The sequence below is a fragment of the Lissotriton vulgaris genome, chromosome 2_1 (genome assembly GCF_964263255.1).
Source record: "Lissotriton vulgaris chromosome 2_1, aLisVul1.2, whole genome shotgun sequence".
In the NCBI taxonomy this organism is placed as follows: Eukaryota; Metazoa; Chordata; class Amphibia; order Caudata; family Salamandridae; genus Lissotriton; species Lissotriton vulgaris.
Window position 1 is genome coordinate 1,327,451,956 of NC_141687.1, and position 21,750 is coordinate 1,327,473,705.

Genomic DNA, 21,750 nt, shown 5'->3' on the forward strand with positions numbered 1-21,750 from the left:
CAGGCCCTTGGAGATTCAGTGAAGACACAGCACACAGCAAAGTCTTGGTAGTTTAAGCAGGTAGGGAGCACAGCACACAGCAAAGTCCCTTTCTCCTCCTCAGCTTTCAGTTGAAACAGCAGAACAGGTCAGCCCTAAGAGCACACAGCAAGGCAATCTTCCTTCAGTTCTCCAGCAGTCCTTCTTCCAGCAGAGGTTCCTCTTGATTGTAGAATCTAATCTTCTGTTGTCAGGGGTCCTTCTCTTATACCCCAAAAAGTCTTTGAAGTCCTTTGAAGTCTTTGTGCAAGTGGGCCCTGAGCCCAGTCCAAACCAGTTCTGGGTGTTTCTGGGGCACTGGGGGTTTCCTGGCTTCCTTCTTTCTTTCAGTATCAGGGACAGAGGTGACAGTCGCCCAGCGGGAGGTGGAGCCAGCATTGTGGTCAGGCAGGCACATCCCTAGTCACTCCCAGGTGCCATCTCCTCCCACTTCCTTGGCAGCAGATGCAACCTTTCATCCACGGGCTGACTCAGACAACCTCCTGCGGGCTCTGCAGCCCCTGTCACCCTCAAACCAGACAGTCAATCCACAAGCAGGCCCAGGCACTCTGGGCAACTTCTAAAAGTGGTACTTCTAGACTAGACACAATCATGCCGCATATATCATTACGCAGCATTCAATCTCACGAGTTCGTACATATCAAACTCGACCCTGCACTCCCCACACATCAGGAACTACCATGGGCATACATATTCCCCATTCATTCCTATGGGAGGGCAGGTCACGCACCACACATACACAGAGAGCTCAAGCACTCTACACTGTACCACAGCGAAAAAGTGCGCAGAGGCCTAAAATCACCACCACCAGGTTCCAGAAACAGGCTAGGAAAAAGCAAAAAGTCTCGGGGTGAACCTGCTTAAAGGGCCGGGTCCAACAATTACCAATAGCAGAAATGAAAATATTTGATTTTCGTGTTTCGTCGGATGTTAAATTAATTATGGCCACCATGCATGGTGGGTTTGAATTAGTTTCACCAGAAAAGTTGCTAACCTTTCCTCATATAAACGTTATAAGCTGTCTTCAACTCGTCAATTATTTTGGAAGCTTTCTTTAAATAAAATATCATATTTCACATGTTTTCTCTATTACTACTGGATGTATGGCTCATAATATACACTTGCGCCTTGTATGCAGTTTAGTGGGACTTGAAAGTACTCCAGTTTCTGAAGTAAACTCCAAATATGGGTTAGAATTTGCATGATGAAATTACACACCAATTTTTACTCTAAGGAGTAGCATAGTTAGCCTGATGATTCTACTCCAAATTAAGAGTTTCCATTGGAAATGAGAGAATTTCAAATGTCCTCCTAATGAGACCTTTACATACTTTCTCAATATGTCATTTATGTAGCACATTTTACTTTCTATTTAATTGAATTTTTCCTTGATCCGTCTAGGTATTGATGTATGTAGAGATTTATTATGACTAAGGTAATTTATATATTTGTATTAAACTTTCAATAAAGCATCTGAACACAAAAAAAGATTGCAATGTAACTTCCTATAATTTTTACCAATGTCTCTTTAAAAGTCAGCGAAGCATATTTACAATAGAAGTAACGGAGAGCAGCGTTAGCCTTCGTGGCTTAATGCCACGCTCCACCACTTCTGAAACACAGGGCTGCATCACTATTTACAACAATATGGTGCAGCCCTGCATTTTCCCCTGTGCTGGTGCTAAATGTAGGTGCCTAGTGCCAATGCAGACACCCTTACACCATAATGCAGGCACCCTTGCACCATAGTGCAAGGGTGTCTACATTGCAGAGCAAGATTGTTAATGTGCAGGAAGGCGTCCCTTTTTGCACATAAACAATCTTTAAAGGGCGTTTGGTAACTTTAATGTGTGCACACATAAAAGTTGCAAAACGTCATTTCTTTTAATGATTGTTTATGTGCAGGAATGGACACCTGCCTGCACATAAACCATCAATGGTGTTTTGCTATTTCAATGTATGCTGCACACCGCAGCACACATAAGAACAGCAAAAATGAGGAGAAATGAAACATTTCTTCTTGTTGCGCCCAGAGTAAGACCAGGTTTTTCCTGGTCTTCATTTTGGCACTGCCCCATATTTACATCACCCTTGTAAATATGCAGCAGCATCAAAATCAATGGATGTTGTGGTGGAACACCAACGCTACACCCATTGGACTCCCCTTGCTCGCTATGAATAGCATGAGGTGCCTTATTTACAAGGCAGAGTTAAGCCACGATAATGCTTCCTTGTGAATAGGGTGAAGCCCCTATTGCCACGACAACATTGTGAAAAGTGAAGTTGTGGTGGCGATAGGCGCTTGTGCCCCAAAGAAGCTAGATAATAATGATACTCAGTGAGCTGTATAATGTGTCTTCCCTTGGTCTCATAATTTAGTAAACAATGCTGCATTATTTCATACACCCCAGCAACATAATTTGGCCCTCAACTACAGCATAAATCCAATCCACCTCATGAAATGTTTTCTAACTGTTATGTGTAGGTGAATTGGCTGCAATATCTGTACTACATTATTAGATAAGTGTTATAACACTTTACAAAACACAATAATAAATACATATTACGTACAATTTTAGCCACACATTGTGAAAAAGAGCATTGCAGAGAAAGTCAGAATTACCTTTGCACGTTGTCAATTCTGGAGTCTTTTTATAAAATTCATTTTTGCATGTGCAATTTACAAATGTACCATTTTGTAGTAGCTCGCAATCTGTTGTTGCTTCATCACAATAAGAAGAGTTGCATGGATTGGACACTAAAATGTAAAAACACTTTTTTATTATTTTTTGCAGAATAGAACATATGTCATTAGTCAAACATTTCAGACTTAGAACATTTTTTCACACATTTTCGCTCTTACCTATTATTGAATCTTCGTTTTTTTGTAAAATCTGTAAGCGATTTACAGAGATCATACTGCTCATAATTCAAAGGATATAGTTTTAGACATAAAAAAGCAAATACTTCCTATTGTATGCCATTGCTGCCTGTATGCAGCAAGATGTGGTTACCAGAGATCCTTATATGTATAATGTTTACTTCTTCCTCATGGCCTTTTTTAATTCATATTCATACCTCTCAGCCTCTCCCATCACTAGAAGAATGACGCAAGAAGTTTGTGCTAGGCGATCCAAATGAACTTAACAGAGGAAAATAATGGGGCATATATTTAAAAGGGCATATCGCCACCAGAGCGTCACTTTTAGCGACGTTCTGGAGGCGATATTCCCTTCTCCTTATTTACAAAGCGGCGTTAAGGCCCCTTTTCACGCTTCACTTAGCGTGAAAGGGGCATGCACTGGGTGTTGCAGTGGGCGTTCCGCCACAACACCCATTTAGAAATCCCTGATGGCCTGACAGGGATCTCTGAGCCTTTGGTGCAAACTCCAGAAGGCAGAAAGGAATGTTGTGTGGCACTGCTTGTTTCTCCAAGACGACATAAATGTTGTTTCATATTGTAAGAAAGCTCCAAAGCAAGAGCTTTTTTCAGTAAATAAAAAAAAATCCCTAGTGAAGTGTGCGTAGGGTCTGTTGTTTGTTTTCCCTGAACTGTCAGTCAGTCAGTCAAAATACTTTTATTCGATTTTGGATAAAATCATAAAAAGACATACATTTCATACAAAAAGTGCCACAATACATTTACCAAAATTGATTCAGCTACAATCACGTTTTAAAACCTTTAGATATATCCAAAAGTATTAAAATTACAGTCCATAAAAACAGTTAATAGGGGAGTTTATACAAAAGTAAGTGGCCGTGCAAAATGTCAATATAGGCAGCTGTAGAAATGCAATCAATAGATGCTATCAATATTTACATGTCTGGCTTTAATACGAGCTGCTTCTGCCAAAAAACTTCCCATACAGAATGTTAAGCGGGTAGTGCTCAAGGACTGTAGATAGAGAAGTGCTGGTCTGACTTGTGTGAAGCCAGCCTCTCTTAGGATTGGAAGCAAATATTTCTTTCTGGGTACTAAAAACAATGGGCAAAACATAACAAAGTGTATGGTATCCTGGGTTGAGAAGTTGTCAAAGGAGCAGGGAGGGGCTAACTCTGGTTTAGCCCAAGTATGATAATTTCCCAGATGATAGTGAATCAAATTAAATCTGAATTTAGTCAAGAGGAACCTATGAAAAGGTCTAGTAACAATACTAAGGTAGGGTTCCATGGCAATAGAGCTTGTTAGTATATAATGAGACCTCACCGAGGGCTTCTGGAGTTCTTTTTCTTCTCGGATAGATCTTGCCAGGGTCAGGAACTGCCTCTTGACCGCAACTACATCTGTGTTCCTCATGCATGTCGGAAATTCAAAGAGTTCTGTCACCCAAGTCGGAAAAAAGACTTCCTCAAGAAATCCAGCCAGGGGATCTTTTTATAGTGCTCAAGTTTCATGACATCCTCCATAATAGAATGATTTAGGGTTAACTCTTTGTTAAGCCACATCCTTAACCAGAAGATCAGCGGAGCCAAATTAAGCCTATCTGTAATGTAGTCCAAGCCCACCTCCGCGTGGATAGAATAGGTTGGAGTCGAATGGGGGGACTGATAGTAAGGAAAGTAGAAACCTGTTTTCTGCTCTCTGTATGGGTTCCAACTGTGCGTAACCCCAGATTGGGGCCCCATACATGGCGATTGAAATACATTTGGAGCTATAAACCTTCATTAGGGCCTCCATTGGCCTGGCCCCCAGTCTTTTTGAGAAGGCCATAAGGGCCGCCGATGACCTAGCAACTGAAATACTTTTTGCTCTGACCTGTGGGCCCCACGACCCCCTCTCGTCGAAAAGCACCCCCAGGTAGGGGAAAGTTGCTGTTCTAGAGACCTCTTGGCCCTTCCATCTAAAAATGCTGGTCATCCCTTTACGCCTATGTGCTCCAACTATCATTGTGTGAGATTTACCAGCATTGACCTTCATGTCCAGATCATCCATGAAAGTGCCAAATGCATGCAGCAAATTCTGGAGGGCATTACCAGTGCGGGCTATAAGGACTGCGTCATCCGCGTATAGGAGAGCAGGAATCTTAGCTTCTCCTACACGCAGAACATCCCCCTCTGTCTCCTCCAAGAACTTCCCCAGACCGTTGATATATATGGTGAACAGTAGGGGGGCTAATATACAGCCCTGCCGTACCCCACGCATGGACTTAAAATGGGGACTGTATCTTCCCTCCCTGGAGACCCTGGCCTTGGCGGACAAGTCCTGATGTAAAGATGCCATGAATCTAACCAAGGCCCCATCTATCCCAATCTTAAGCAACATCGCCCAGAGCTTCGATAAGTTCACCAAGTCGAAGGCCGAGGAGAGGTCCATAAATGCTAGAAATAAAGACCCCTCCTTGGCCACTGTATACTTGGCGATCAGAAGGTGCAGGTTGGAGCACTGTTCCATAGTTCCCTTCTTCTCCCTGAACCCGTATTGAATGTTGGCCAGTCCGCCACAACTCTCAATACTCTCCCTCAACTTAGTTAACAAGACTCTGCCTAAGATCTTAACGGCACAGTCGAGGAGAGATATTGGCCTATAACAACCTGGGCCTTCACGGTGGCCTTTTCCTGAAAATTGGGACAATGATAGATGTTGCCCAGGAAGTTGGGTGGGAGCTACCGATGGCTGCATTAAACACATTAGTCAGTACACCTGCCCATAGACCAGGGGAATGTTTGTATAGGTCGGCCGGCACCCCGTCAGGGCCTGGTGCTTTGTTCTTTGAGATATCGTGGATGGCTTTTTCCACCTCACCTTTGTTAAAGGTCAGAGGAGTAGTCTCAGGGGCGACAAACAGAGCTGAAGACGGCTGGAATGCCAGAAACCGGTCCTCGGAAGCTTGTTTCCGATCCAGGGAAGACATGGCTTGGCAGTTCGGGCTGGACTGTTCCCATGAGGCACAGGGTCAGACTGATTTGCATATAGCCATGTCTGAACTGGTGTGGCAGAGTGGGCTAAAGAACAGTGATAGATTAAACCCAGATCTTTTGACTGGGTGTGAGTGTTTGATTGATTCAGATGCTCCGTCCATCACCACCCCCTTTTGTACCGCTTTTTGCCGCCATAAGTGTGGCAGGGTATGCTCAGACGTGAGTCCCTTGCTCACTTTGCAACTGGATTCAAGCAAGCCGGGCTGAAGACGGCTGGAATGCCAGAAACCGGTCCTCAGAAGCTTGTTTCTTGTCCAGGGAAGACATGGCTTGGCAGTTCGGGCTGGACTGTTCCCATGAGGCACAGGGTCAGACTGATTTGCATATAGCCATGTCTGAACTGGGGTGCCAGAGTGGGCTAAAGAACGGTGATGGATTAAACCCAGATCTTTTGACTGGGTGTGAGTGTTTGATTGATTCAGATGCTCCGTCCATCACCACCCCCTATTGTACCGCTTTTGGCCGCCATAAGTGTGACAGGGTATGCTCAGACGTGAGTCCCTTGCTCACTTTGCCACTGGATTCAAGCAAGCCGGGCTGAAGACGGCTGGAATGCCAGAAACCGGTCCTCGGAAGCTTGTTTCCGGTCCAGGGAAGACATGGCTTGGCAGTTTGGGCTGGACTATTCCCATGAGGCACAGGGTCAGACTGATTTGCATATAGCCATGTCTGAACTGGGGTGGCAGAGTGGGCTAAAGAACGGTGATGGATTAAACCCAGATCTTTTGACTGGGTGTGAGTGTTTGATTGATTCAGATGCTCCGTCCATCACCACCCCCGTTTGTACCGCTTTTGGCTGCCATAAGTGTGGCAGGGAATGCTCAGACGTGAATCCCTTGCTCACTTTGCCACTGGATTCAAGCAAGCCGGGCTGAAGACTGCTGGAATGCCAGAAACCGGTCCTTGGAAGCTTGTTTCCGGTGCAGGGAAGACATGGCTTGGCAGTTCGGGCTGGACTGTTCCCATGAGGCACAGGGTCAGACTGATTTGAATATAGCCATGTCTGAACTGGGCTGGCAGAGTGGGCTAATGAACGGTGATGGATTAAACCCAGATCTTTTGACTGGGTGTGAGTGTTTGATTGATTCAGATGCTCCGTCCAGCACCACCCCTTTTGTACTGCTTTTGGCCGCCATAAGTGTGGCAGGGTATGCTCAGACGTGAGTCCCTTGCTCACTTTGCCACTGGATTCAAGCAAGCCGGGCTGAAGACGGCTGGAATGCCAGAAACCGGTCCTCGGAAGCTTGTTTCCGGTCCAGGGAAGACATGGCTTGGCAGTTCGGGCTGGACTTTTCCCATGAGGCACAGGGTCAGACTGATTTGCATATAACCATGTCTGAACTGGGGTGGCAGAGTGGGCTAAAGAACGGTGATGGATTAATCCCAGATTCTTTTGACTGGGTGTGAGTGTTTGATTAATTCAGATGCTCCGTCCATCACCACCCACTTTTGTACCGCTTTTGGACGCCATAAGTGTGGCAGGGTATGCTCAGACGTGAGTCCCTTGCTCACTTTGCCACTGGATTCAAGCAAGCCAGGCTGAAGACGGCTGGAATGCCAGAAACCGGTCCTCGGAAGCTTGTTTCCGGTCCAGGGAAGACATGGCTTGGCAGTTCGGGCTGGACTGTTCCCATGAGGCACAGGGTCAGACTGATTTGCATATAGCCATGTCTGAACTGGGGTGGCAGAGTGGGCTAAATAACGGTGATGGATTAAACCCAGATCTTTCGACTGGGTGTGAGTGCTTGATTAATTCAGATGCTCCGTCCATCACCACCCCCTTTTGTACCGCTTTTGGCCGCCATAAGTGTGGCGGGGTATGCTCAGACGTGAGTCCCTTGCTCACTTTGCCACTGGATTCAAGCAAGCCGGGCTGAAGACGGCTGGAATGCCAGAAACCGGTCCTCGGAAGCTTGTTTCCGGTCCAGGGAAGACATGGCTTTGCAGTTCGGGCTGGACTGTTCCCATGAGGCACAGGGTCAGACTGATTTGCATATAGCCATGTCTGAACTGGGGTGGCAGAGTGGGCTAAAGAACGGTGATGGATTAAACCCAGATCTTTTGACTGGCTGTGAGTGTTTGATTGATTCAGATGCTCCGTCCATCACCACCCCCTTTTGTACAGTCCGCGCACTCCCCATCATATACTGCACTAAAGTGAGTAATCCATTTTTCATCCGAAATCACGCAGTCCAAGTCAGAGTTCGGCGTATCGGAGAAAAAGGGCTGGTTTATTATAGCCTTGGAGCAGTTTGCATCGAACCAGCGATGTTGCTTACTGGCTCTGTTCCTCGTGCTGGCTGAGAGGTCAGTCACTATTTGATTGCAAATTGCTTCAAAAGCCCCCGTTACTTCATGGACCGGGGCCGTGATGTTTTGACAAACCTCTAGATGGCCACAAATTTTGGGTAGAAGCTCTGCATAGAAGATGTCAGGCACCACACTGGCCCATTTGAGCCTTCTCCCCTGATCCACTGGGCATACTGTGTTGCAGACCTCTAGTGGTTGGGGCTTTGGCCCCATGTGCTGCCCCCAGGCTATCTCCACTACTACCGGGTTGTGGTCACTATGTACAGACACCAACGTATTATAAGATATTACCCTATTGAGGATCCCTGGGGACATAAATATATAGTCAATAATGGACCCCAGGATGGTGCCTTTATAAGTGTGGGTTCTGGGAGTGCCTTCAGGTGAGTTGGGCTCATAAAGATTATTATCGGCCAGCAGGTCTTCTAATTCTACTCCTGCTGTGGAGTGCTCAAAGTGTGGGCCTTCTAACCCGGCGAAGTCTTCACCATTCTTTATACCGCAGAGACCATTGCATGGGTGCATGGGTGAATATTAAAATACCCCAAAAGAATAAGTTCATGACTAAAACATGTGATTTGACTGACAGAAGATAAAAGGAATCTAAACTGGCTAAAGTGTTATTTCCAGTGTCCTTTTTAGATCCTTTTAGTTTTAGGGAAAAAAGGGTTATGAGGCCACCCCTAGCTCTGCCTGATCTACTTGGGGTGGCAGCTGTAACAAAACTGGTGAAGCCATCCAACCAAAAACTGTCTGCAGTATCCCATGTCTCTTGAAGGGCAATAACTTTGTGTCCGCAGACCAGGGCCACCCAGTCCTCATTTGTTACCTTGCTTTTGATACCTGCCATGTTCCAACTAAGGAGCTTACATACCACATCCTCCTCCCGCTCAAGGGTGCCGCACACAAGCTAGTGGTCAATCAACCTCCTCTATGCCATCCATGCCCTCCTGGCCTGATAAGGGTGCAAAGCGATTACTAGTAGCTAACCCACTGCCAGCTGGTACAACACCCGCCCCTTGATCATAAGATGACGTCAGTGTGGGTTCTGGCTTTTGAACGGGACCCCCAGAGGTGCCCACAGAGATAACCACCCTTGGGCGTGATTTCAAGATAGGGCTCGCTTTAAAATGACGATGTCCAGTGTAGTCTCTCACCGGGGGAGGATAAAAAACCCCCAAGGGTAGCGGTCTCACGTGGTCTTTTGCGGTTATAGCAGAACCATCCCAAAAAAGTTTGTCTGCCGCGTTAGGTCTGTTGAAGTTAATTACCACACAGTCCCCCATGGTGATCTTGGCATTTTTTCCCACCCACCCCACCCTCCTTGCAAAGATGACAGAGTCTGAACAATCCTCCCCACTGGAAGAATCAGCACACTAGCTTTTCGCTTTATGCAAAAGATCGGTGGTGGATTCGCCCTCGCCTTCTTTAAGCGGTGGTACTCCTATAAACACTGCAACCAAGGGGGCAGCAGCCGGGGGCATGTTTAGCTTGAACCTGTTTGGCAGTATTTTCCTGCTGAAAGGAGTGGTTGGTTGCATCCGTGAGTGAGGAATGGATGTATGGCCCACCTGGTTTGCGTGAAGGGCGCCTTGAGGGCGTTGATCACCAAATACAATGCCTTCTCCCCCCTGGGGCGGGGCTGTGGTGCTAAGGCTTTCCCCTACTGTCGTAACCAGGCCTTGGGGCAATGTTCCCTTCTTAAGCACCTCCACGGGCGGGGGATAAGTGTTGATGATTTTGTCCAGCAAAGAGCATTTCTTAAGGAGGTCGGACAAGCAAGTATTCAATGTATCAACAATGTCTTTTGCGATCTCTACTAGCAATGGCTCGATTCTGGCAACAAACAAGGCCTCTAATTGGTCCCCAAAAGGGTCAGGTAGTGCGGTTGCTGTGCACATAGCTTTGGGTTTTATGCCTCTGACCCTCTTAGATGGATGGCCTGCCGGCTGGGGATACTGCGGTGTATCGTCAGGAGGGCTAGAAGCACCATGAAGGGCAAGTGATGTGGGCGGGGGGACGGGGTTGGTTATGATAGTTACTACGGGTTCCAGAAGTGTAGGGGGAGCTACGCTCGGTGGATCAACTGTACAAATGAGGTGGTCCTCAGCAATAGGTGACTCCACCAAGTCAATCGATGTCAGTCCCAGCTCTTGTTCGGCATTGGCAATTTCTTTGGTAAGGGCACCCACAGCAGATGAGAGATATGACAGTAAAGACTTGGAATGTTTGGGCATTTTAGCATTTTTTCCCTCATCATCATGGTTCGGAGTTTTCTTGCACTTACCCATTTGTGGTAGATGATAGGATGTTAGAGGGGTGGCTCCGCCCGCCTCCTTCTGCCTCGGACTGCCAAAGTCTGCCCCGCCCTTGTCCCGGGCTTCTCCCGGGCGGCTCCCGCGCGCGACTCGCGAGGCGAGAGGCGTTCGTTTACTTAAGCGCCTCCGGGCACGCTGGTGACGCGAATGCTGCTCGCCTCCCTGGGGCAGCTGGGAAGGGTAGTTCGCGTTGGTCTGGTCGTTTCCCTCACTGCGTGGCAGATAGCGGGAAAGCTGTTCCCCTCACGGCTGCCGGTCCGCTTCAGCTGTTAGCCCCCTGGAGCTCGGGACGCTTCCTTTACTTAAGCGCCTCCGGGCGCGCTGGTGACGCGAATGCTGCTCGCCTTCCTGGGGCTGCTGGGAAGGGTAGTTTGCATTGGTCTGGCCGTTTCCCTCACGGCGTGGCAGATAGCGGGAAAGCCGTTCCCCTTAAGGCTGCCGGTCCGCTTCAGCTGTTAGCCCCCTGGAGGCGGGATGCTCCGTTTACTTAAGCGCCTCCGGGCGTGCTGGTGACGCGAATGCTGCTTGCCTCCCTGGGACAGCTGGGAAGGGTTGTTCGCGTTGGTCTGGCCGTTTCCCTCACGGCGTGGCAGATAGCGGGAAAGCCGTTCCCCTCGCGGCTGCCGGTCCGCTTCAGCTGTTAGCCCCATGGAGCTCGGGACGCTCCGTTTACTTAAGCACCTCCGGGCGCGCTGGTGACGCGAATGCTGCTCGCCTCCCTGGGGCAGCTGGGAAGGGTAGTTCGCGTTGGTCTGGCCATTTCCCTCAAGGCCTGGCAGATAGCGGGAAAGCCGTTCCCCTCACGGCTGCCGGTTCGCTTCAGCTGTTAGCCCCCTGGAGCTCGGGACGCTCCGTTTACTTAAGCGCCACTGGGCGCGCTGGTGACGGGAATGCTGCTCACCTCCCTGGGGCAGCTGGGAAGGTTAGTTCGCGTTAGTCTGGCCGTTTCCCTCACGGCGTGGCAGATAGCGGGAAAGCCGTTCCCCTCATGGCTGCCGGTCCGCTTCAGCTGTTAACCCCCTGGAGTTCGGGACGCTCCGTTTACTTAAGCGCCTCCGGGCGCGCTGGTGACGGGAATGCTGCTCGCCTCCCTGGGGCAGCTGGGAAGGGTAGTTCGCGTTGGTCTGGCCGTTTCCCTCACGGCATGGCCGATAGCGGGAAAGCCGTTCCCCTCACGCTTGCCAGTCCGCTTTAGCTGTTAGCCCCCCTGTACTGGTATGTAAAGAATCACAAGGCAGACCCAAATGGGTAAATCATTGAGGGTTACCCCATTCTAAATAGGATGGGGTGACTGCGACTGTGGGCTTGCGGGCCAGTGCTAGACTGACTGCTGGGTCCCTGCTTTCACTCTAGGTTGTTAGCTAAGGCTCCGCCATCAGAAACTATTTGGTTCCCCTGACTCTTTCTTTTTTTTAAAATTATTTTCATTGAGTTTCAAAGAGCAAGAGCAACATTCACACATTGGATGATAGCGAACAGACCCTGCCCGTCCACCACCTCCTCGTGATTAGGCACTCCACTGCTTTAGTCCACCACTTATTAACCATGTGTCAGCGTACAAAGCTTTCAAACATCCTGCACTTCTACTGACACGTTTACGTGATACACTTGTGTACTAATCGAATATTCGACTGTCATCCCGAGTCCTCGCCATCACTACTCATAGTTGTCCCATGTTGTTCGGATTGTTCTAATTTAATTGCTACCAAGTCCCATTCGAGCGGGCCGGGCCCCCTTGGTAGTCCATTCTGCCTTGGAGTTTCCAGCGAACTCCACACTCTTCTGTGATCTATTTCAGCATCTCTTTCTCTCATTGTTTCATCATCGTCGAGGTGCCGCCCACCTCTACACTTTTTTTCTATGGTTAATCCCGGTATTCTTATTTTATCATATTGTTTATTGTTTTGTTTTAGTGAGCAATCCTAACAAGCACGTGTGCACATCACATCTCACAAGTATGTTTGTGAGACCCCCCCCAGTTTTGTGGTTACGTCTCCCCAGAAACACTGTAAAATCTCACATTCCCATCACATGTGCATATATTTGCCAGTTGCCATCTACGTCTGGGGCATGTATGGTGTCATCTGGGTTTATTCTGTGCAGCAGCACTGGCGTGGCATTTGATCTATGTATATGCTTGCAATAAATACATCTTAATTTCTTGTGGCCAATTTACAGTTATCAAAAGCTGTGCACTAATGTGGGGCATATGTACAAGGAGTTAACACCCACTTGGCGCACTTTTTTTACGTTATTGAAGCGATTTTTTTTATCACCATATGTACAAGCTGTCGCTAACCTCAGTTAGCGGCAGTTTTCCGGAGAAAACGTCCATAGAAAATATTGCCACTTCTGTTAGCTATCATAACATGCAAGGGAGGCGTTCCTGGTCAAAAGCGGCCGCTAACCCTACTTCGCAATATTTACACGGGTTTCTTTGAAGTTTGGAAGACCAAAAAACCTGCCTCTAACTGCAGTTAGAGGCAGTTTTTTAAGACCAGAAAATAGCTGGTCTTAAAAATGGAGCTAACACTTGGGGGCTCATTTGAGCAGGTTTTGGAGCTGGAAGCAATGTTGCTGCGCTGCCCTGCGACAAAACTACAGGAGAGGTATGCGCATTCCTGGGCCTCAGTCAATAAAAGTGTTACAGCGATGCGACAAGACAGCGGTGCAACACTTTTCCTTACGCCCTTCTTGCGACACCATGGATGTGCTGTATTCACTGGACAGCGCTCCATGTTGCAAGCAATGACAGATACATCTGGAATCCTGACATATGTGTCAGCGTTAAAGTCACACATTGCTGCAGTTGTGTCACAAGCATGATGCAATTCTAGTAAGCCATGTGGCCAGCCTATCCCAATGGCACTGCGTCACACTTACGCCTGCCATTAGGCAGGCGTAAAGTACTGATGCAATGCCGTCCTACAATAGTCGCAGTGAAATCTTATGGATTTCACTGTGCCACTCCTATGAGGCCTTATCGCGTGGGAATGCACATCCTGCATATATCATACCTGATGCAGGTATGATGTGGCACAGGGCTTCACAAGGTCACGTATATGCCTACATGCATCACTTTGCAAATACGGCACAACTGGGTGCTAGATTTTACATGGTCTTTTCTTGAGGGGTGCCAGGGTGTCAGCGCAGTTGGAGATCCATCAGTGGCATTTGCGCGCTGCAGTGTTATCGTCTGTAAGCGTTGGCGGAGTGGTGGTGCTGAGGGAGTTGACGAGAAGTTCTTCTGTGGCCTTGATCCAGCTGCAAGGGGGGCGATGATGGAGGTGGTGTACGGTGGGCATGGTGAAGATGTGCTGTATACATGATGGTCGGTCCAGGAGAGTCAGGTGGTGTGGCTGTAGTTGAAGTTCCCACTGGTGGAGGAGACATGCTCGACCCTGTGTCCTGCTATGTGGCTTGGTGCGGGCCTAGCTGCTTGAGTCTGAGGTTGGCGAGCTTCCCCTGGAAGGAGTGGTGTTCTAGTCACTGGAGTTGTCCAGGTGGAACAAGAGTTCACTGAGTAGGATGTAGTCAGTGAATGGGAAAGCCTGGGGTCCAATGAAATCTACAATGGTATCGGAGAATGGGGGTCCATGGCCTAGCGGTCTGCAGATGAAGGTTCTGCAGAGGATGGGCTTGGGGTTGGTCTGGATCTGGAAGTTGAGGTGTTCCATGGTCACCATTGGGTCATTAGAGTGCGTGGTCAGTCAAAGTGTGCTTCTGTAGGTGATGGCAATGCCTCCTCCTGGACTGTCGGGGTGGTCCTTGCGGGTGATTTAGTAGCCGTCAGTGACGGCAATGATAATGTCTGGTCCGGAGCAGATGTTGGTCCTGGCAAGCGATGTGGCGTCCAGGGTTGATGGTGAGGAGGGTGCTGGCATCGTTGTAGTGGAATGTCTGAGAGGAAAAGTCCTTGATGCTGAGCACGCTCCAGGGGCAAACGGACGCAGACGGGCTTGCCTATGGCTTACCTTTGGCACGGGAGATGTACATTACAACGCAGGCATTACATCGTAATGCCGTACGAAGCGACTTCAACAATGCAGGTGCCATTCTAAAGCATTGTCAGGTTAGTGATGGAGATTTTTAAGTTTCATGGTGGGTATGGGTTTCTGGTGTCAGAGATGTAATTTGGGGTCTATTATGGGGTAAAATATGAAATTTGGGGGGTGTTTTGGGGTCAAATATGAAATTTAGGGTGTGCTTTGGGGTCAGATGAATTTCAGGGTGTGTTTTTTTTGGGGGTGGTCAAAAATCATGTTTAGGGTTCAGGGTGTGTTTTGGGGTGCAAGGATTAGTTTTAGGGTTGCACTCACTGAAGTGGGAATAGTAATTTTTTAATCTCCGCTATCCAGCACTTTCCCTACTGTTGCAATATGCGTAGTATTAGTATGCATTGTAATGGAATGCGATGTAATGGTATGCATTTTAATGTCATATATACCTTAGGCACACCAGTGGAACCCCCGCTACGCATTGGCGCACAGCAGCTGCCATTGAGAAGTGCTGCGGGGGGGACTCGACAGCTGGGAGGTGGAAAACGCGGGAAAGGACCCTGGATGGGGCGGGGACGCTGGGGTGTGTGAGTGGGTGTTGTAAATATTTTAATGAATGAAATCTTACCTCGAGGCCGAGTCCTGTGTCTTCATTGCTCCTGCTCCCCTGAGTCTGCTTCCAGGAACAGGTAGTAGGCAGCCATGCTCCCTCCCCTAAGCCAATCACAACGCTGCAATGCAGCGATGGGAATGTTCTTGAGCGCTGTGACAAGATGTTCAGCCAGGGGCTGGAGGGGTGGGCCTGGTCTCCATGCAGGCTGTAATGCAGCCTGCATTGTGAACAGGGAAGGGCGCATAACTGCTTTGGGCGGCCTTAGTTGGCAACCAAACAGTCATTGCGCACTTGAGTGGGCATACCACTCCGCCCCTGCCCTGCTACGTGAGTGAAGCAGCCATACCCACCCTCCTGCCCACAAAGGAAACATGATTCAAAAAAGGGGGTGGTGATGAACAGAGTGTCTGAATTAAGCAGACCACTCTTACCCAGTCAAGAGATCAGGGCTGAATTCATCACCGTTATTTAGCTCACTGCATCACCCCAGTTCAGAACCTGGCTATATGCAAATTAGTCTCACCCACAAAGGAAACATAGCACAAAAAACCCTAAAATAAATAGATAAAATAAACTCAATTTACAATTGATGTCCCCCATCTGTATTATTCTGCAGTTAGCAAAAGGGGCTGTTACATTCATGCTCTCTTTGAAAAAGTCAGGGAAATCTATTTTAGGAACCATTGGTGTTCAAGCGCAACAGTGATTCCCGGTTGAGATCCCCTACCATGCTCACAAACGTTTGGGATCAATGAGGGTTTTGAAAGTCCTACATTGGACCAAGGCTGCCATCCATATCAGTACACCTTGCACCGATGCCAAGAAGCTAGCAGACCATGAGTGCTCAATTTGGAGTGCTTACTTGCAGTCAAATAGGTTTATTGTAACATGACTATTTGGGCCTGTTGGAGCTTTACGGAGGACTAAAATCTTTTTCTGTTTATGGGGTTTTCATGACATTTACATTCTACAATAGTACCTTTAACCCCAGCCAGGATAATGGTGTGTCATATTCAGATGCCTGGTAATTTGCGGTGCGTTACCTCCTGTGTGCTTTGGTTGTGAGTGCCCTATCCTTCATGTTCCCAACATAACCCCCCCACTGGTGTGAAACCCTCCCCAACTCAGTCTAGACACTCAGTACCTATTGTACCTACCCCACCTCATACAACCCCTGTCAAATGCAAATTACCAGATGTGGGTGATGTGCCCTGGTTCCACGTGGGGTCTCTAGGGCTTAAAACTACCATTTGCCCCTAAACAATGCATCCAAACCTCTAATGCCGTCCTTTCATTAGGTTTCTTGTCTATCTCATGCTATCTGTGGTGTGGTCAGGTATATATGTGGTTGCAGTCTGGTTAGGCCTGCGCAAATCTACAAATAATATCTCAACCGCCCATCTACCCGCATTGACCCACCCCGAGCATGCATTCACTACTTAGCTACATTCAGTTGCCCAATGTATTGCATTGCTTCCTCAGGTCTTTCAAAAATAATTTGCTTGCCCTATACATAGATACGTAGTCTACAGGTGGGAGTACTGCATATGGCAAATTCATGTCAATGAGTTTAGGTTTCACCTCCTCAAATGTGCGTTACTTTTTTTTTCCTCACCGGTACATAATCAGGGTAGAAGGAGGGCTGATTCCCATTGTATTTGACAGTTCCTTGTTACAGTGCCTAAATCAGGATACATACCTTGTTGTGGTATTGTTGTATTCTGACAAAAATCATCCTTGGCAATGCTTCAGGGGGACTTTCTACCCCGGGTCGGCTTCCTACCCACAATCATTTTCACCTGGTCCACCTCAGTCACCGACTGGTCCCTCAACGCGGGCAAGAGCAAAGATTCTAGATATAGCGCCGTAGGCTGAGATTCTGTCTCCTCCTGAACACCCAGGATGCAGATGTTATTCCATTGGAATCTGTTTTCCAGATCCGTCAGTTTGTCCTCTTGAGATTTAAGTTGCAGTTCCATCTCTCGCAGGCGCTCTGAGTGACCATCCCCCACTGGTCCTATGGCGGTCTCAGTATCTTCAACTACTGTTTCTGCTTTCTGAGCTTGTCCAAATCCTGCCTCAATTGTACCACCTATATCGCCACCCCATCAGTTCTTTCTGTTATGGCCCTATTTTTGTTGAGTATCAGTTGTTTTAAGTCCACCATGGAAGGTGAAGAGGAGTCAGCCAATTCACAACCGTCCGGCACCTATGTATGTTTGTTCTGGACCATTTTTGCAAGTCTGTTCTCAATGGGGCTTTTGGTGCGTAGCTGTTTCGGCTGTGCAGTGCCCTTACCATGCTGGGGCATATGTGCTCCATTGCCCTCAGTAGTGCCCCCCTTTGTCCATGGTGTAACAGGCCCAAATCTCTAGATGCTTTGGTCACTGGTTTGGGAAGGGGGTACACCACACCAAGGTTGGGTCCCAGCACTCTTCTAGAACACTCCAGGCCCCCCAGCAGTGTCCCTAGGAAAGCCCGCCTTGTGCCCAGCTCACCAAGCCATAGTGTGAGGCGCAGTCCATGAGTTCCGGTAAGGCCAACAGTTGCAGGGCACAAAGACGACTTAGGGAAGGATGCCCTCATATCAGGGCTGGTGCACCAACCTTGCTATTCCAGTTGCCGTCTGGTGATCCTATAGCCCCAGTAGTGTCCAGCGCTGTATCCAAGCAAAGCCGGAACCAGCACAGTTTCCCTCACAGGCTCCACCAGGGCCTCCTCTCCATCCCTCAGCCTGCCCTCTCAAGGCCAGTGCCTCTTGACTGAAGTGGCGCGTGCTACCTGTACCTCTCTTTCTTTGCCCATCCAGCAGAATCCGGGCCAGGGCCAAGGTCGCACTGTGGCAGGCCGCATCCGGAGGGACTGCACTCCACTCCTCTACACTGTGGTTGCCCAATAATCAGTGGCCGCTGTTTTTATCATCTCAATACACAGCTCAGTGGATTCCCCCCAGTGCACCTTCGATCTCTGGCGTCCCCCACATTATAATTCACGGGCCACAGCCAAGGGGGAAAGCTGTGGCGACAACTCTGCTGGGAGTGACGCAGAACTGTGTCCATTCAGCAGCCACCTTGTCTCCTCCCCACTCGTTTACCCTGACTCTAAATGAGACATTGCAACCTCAAGTTTGGTGGGACTCGATCAAAACCGGAATATGACAGTGCTCCTGCTCGTTTTTTCCATACTATTGCTGATAAGTCATAGAGTCATCCACTAAAGAGAGTCAAAACCGGAATATGACAGTGCTCCTGCTCGTTTTTTCCATACTATTGCTGATAAGTCATAGAGTCATCCACTAAAGAGAGTCAAAAGTCACTAAGTCACATGCACCACTGTGTTGCATGTACAGGCACTGGTGTACAAATGGAATAATTACTTCTGGAATGCATCTACAATTTATAACATCTCAATGTGGAGATAAATATTTTCCCAACTTCCTGTGTCAGTGGTACACACGCCATGATTACAAGTGGGTCTGGATCCCTTTTCCAAACTCCCATGTATGGATGACCCCATTCTCCAGAATCTTGTTTGATTGATTTATTTCACCAGGATCTACTAAGATGTGATCTCCTTCTGGGGAACTGATTGAGACCTTTTTAGTGTTCCACACACAGCATTGGCCTTTGTGGCAGCTCTCCTAACAATCAACATATTAACTCATTTACTGCAAGGCTACCTAGTGCTGCTTGTGACCTTCAAAACATTCCACTGTGAGGCTGGTTAGTTTTTACGTTTCTCTGTGTCTACCCTTCCCACATAGCTTTGCTGCATATGTTTCCCATGTCCATTAGCCTGATAGTTGCACTTTTCCTTCCCAGGATCTATTCGCTTGTCTGCTACATCTATAGGGTCATATTCCTTCTTTGAGCACTCCTCTCTTTGTTGTTTTACCCTCCCCAGGCCTCCATTCATGCTTTCTTTCCTCCTACGCCTCCATGTTCAGTCATATTTCCCAACTATCAGCAGTGTGAAAGATTCACCTCGGGTTCCCCTATGATTCCGGGTCCAATACATGGCTCCACTGTGTGGCCATCTTTCCAAGCACCTCAGTGTGCCAAAAAACATTTAGGCTTCCTCCACAGCCAAATGCAACGTGTGGCTACCCTGCTAGTGTTTCCTGTATGGCTGGTTGTCTACCCCAGTAAGACACGTTTTCACTTGGTCTGTTTTTTCTCCCCAGGTGCCTTTAATTGGCTCTCTACTCCTTTACCCCGTTCCTTTGCCAGTATGTATTGTGTTGTGTATTTCCCTATGCTGGTTTTTGATACTGCCTTCTCTTGCTCTTAAGAGTGTGTTTGGCATCCAGTCTCTTTTCTATCCATGTAATTGGGCTCACTCTTAAAACTTCCATCTTTCAGGTAGAGTTTCCTGTTACTTTCCATCTCTTTCCCACTTACTACTATTATCAATTCAAGACATGACACAAATGAAGGTTTGAATAGCCTTCCCTGGTAATTTGATAAACTTTAACAATGCAACATAGCTCTTCAACACAACCCAAATACTACTTTAGAGGTCCCCTTTTAAATTGTTTCAGTGAGCTGATGTGACAGTAACGCAGGTAAAAGCAGACAGCACAATTAGGCATTATCAGTGCTTGAGGGCAAAGCTCTGCTGTGTAAGCAACGTTCTGTGTGAGAGAGGTGTTGTTGGAAAGGAGACAATGCCTCCTTATCAGCGGCATTGCTCCATAGTGGATCCACGCTTGGCGATCATTCCAGGTTTTAGGATTACGCAGGAACAGTATCACCTACACTACTTCCAGGGGTACAGGACCTGGGTGGGCACCACTTGCAGAAGACAGGGCTCCAGCAAAGGACAGGTGCAGGGACCAAGGCCTCAGGAGCTTGATTCACAGGAGACCTACTAACTAGCCTTTGGAGACTCTTCTGGTGGCCCTGGTTTTCAGGAAATAGTCCAGCTCTCCTTCAAGAAGAATTGCAGTCGGTCAATCAGCAGAGCAGTTGTCTGGTAGCAACAGGAAGTTGAAGTTAGGGAAATTTATAAAGCGCACGTATGCCAAAAAGGCTTCATGGCACTAAGGCAGTCGGCAGCAGACAGGATGACAATTAGACCTCAAAAGCACTAATGAATAATCAGGTCTTCAAACCTTTGCGGAACTCCAAGTAGGATTGAGAAAATCGAAGATTGTCAGGGAGAGAGTTCCAAAATCGGGGAGCCTGGAAGGAGAAGCTCGACCACCCTTGTTTCTTCCTAACAAAACGAGGAACAACCAAGAGATTCTTGGAGGAAACCGTAAATTCCTAGAAGGAGCATAGTTTAAAAGCCTAGAAGCAACATAGAAGGGAGCTAAGCCCGCTAATGATTTAAAAATAAGACACCCTAGTTTAAATAGGCATCTATGAACCACCGGTAGCCAATGCAGTTGCCTCAGCAGCGGAAGGGCATGATGGAATCTGGACCGGTTATAAATCAGCCTAGCCGCCTGATTTTGAATGAGCTGGAGTCAGCGTAGTTCATAGGCCGGAATACCAATATAAAGAGAATTGGCATAATCGACCCGGGAAATAACCAGGGCGAGAAGGATAGCCTTAATAGCCTCAATGGTGAAGAAACGGGAGACCTTGCAAATAGTGCGGAGGCATAAAAAGCAAGAAGAGATGATCATACTAATCTGGGTGTGCATTGAAAGATCGTCACTGATTTTAATGCCTAGTCTCTTCACCGACTTAACAGGAGAGGGGGCAGGTCCATGGGAAGGGGGCCAAAAATTAGAGGACCAGGGATTGGATGAGCCTCCGAACAAGACTAACTCAATCTTGTCGGGATTTAACTTTAGATATGTTAATCTCATCCAGTCCTCGATAAAAATCATTGTGTTTTGAAAATGGGAAATAGAGTGAGGAGCGGAAGAAAAAGAAAAAATAAGTTGAAGGACATCAGCGTAGTTAAACATTGTGACCTCCCGATTACGTAAAGCCAAGATTAAAGGAAAAATTTAAAGATTGAAGAGAAGAGGGGAAAGAGCAGAACCTTGGGGGACACCACAAGAAACTGTATGAAAAGTAGACGAAAAAGGGGAAAGCTGAACCGCCTGTTGGCGGTTCTCCAGGAATGAAGAAACCCAACTCAAGGCCACATCGGAGATGCTAGCTGTCTGGACACGGCCGACCAAAAGGTGGTGGTCGACCGTGTCAAAGGCCGCCGAGAGATCGAGAAGTACATGGGCCTGAGTAGATCCACGGTCAGCACTGACTCTCAGCTCATCCAGCACTGCAAGAGTGACCGTTTCCGTAGAATGAGTAGGAAGGAAGCCAGTCTGATAAGGGTTTAAGTAGTCAGAGGCCTCTATAAAAGAGCTAAGGCAGTTGGTGACATGTTTCTCCAAAACCTTACCCAAAAAGGGAAGTAGGGAGATGGGTCAAAAGTTGGAAGAGATAGTCGGATCAGCTCCCACCATTTTCAACACTGGAACGATCATGGCTGATTTAAAAAGATTAGGGACGACGCCCAAGGCCAGAGATTTATTAACCCCTTCGATGCTCATGACGGAAAGGTTCTGTCATGAGCGTCGGTTGGCCTGTGCTCA

General features: G+C 47.9%; 1 protein-coding gene across 4 annotated transcripts in view; it reads right to left on the reverse strand.

The window, feature by feature from the left end:
- Window positions 1–21,750, reverse strand: part of MUC13 (mucin 13, cell surface associated) — an 818,501-nt gene that overhangs the window by 98,536 nt on the left and 698,215 nt on the right. For all 4 annotated transcript variants that reach the window (XR_015308476.1, XR_015308475.1, XM_086957098.1 and 1 more), the window contains exon 11: window positions 2,663–2,797. Coding sequence is in view for 2 of the 4 variants with exons in the window: in XM_086957098.1 (XP_086813224.1) it covers window positions 2,663–2,797 (135 nt within the window). In the remaining 2 variants the exon portion in view is untranslated. The remainder of the gene's footprint in view (window positions 1–2,662; window positions 2,798–21,750) is intronic.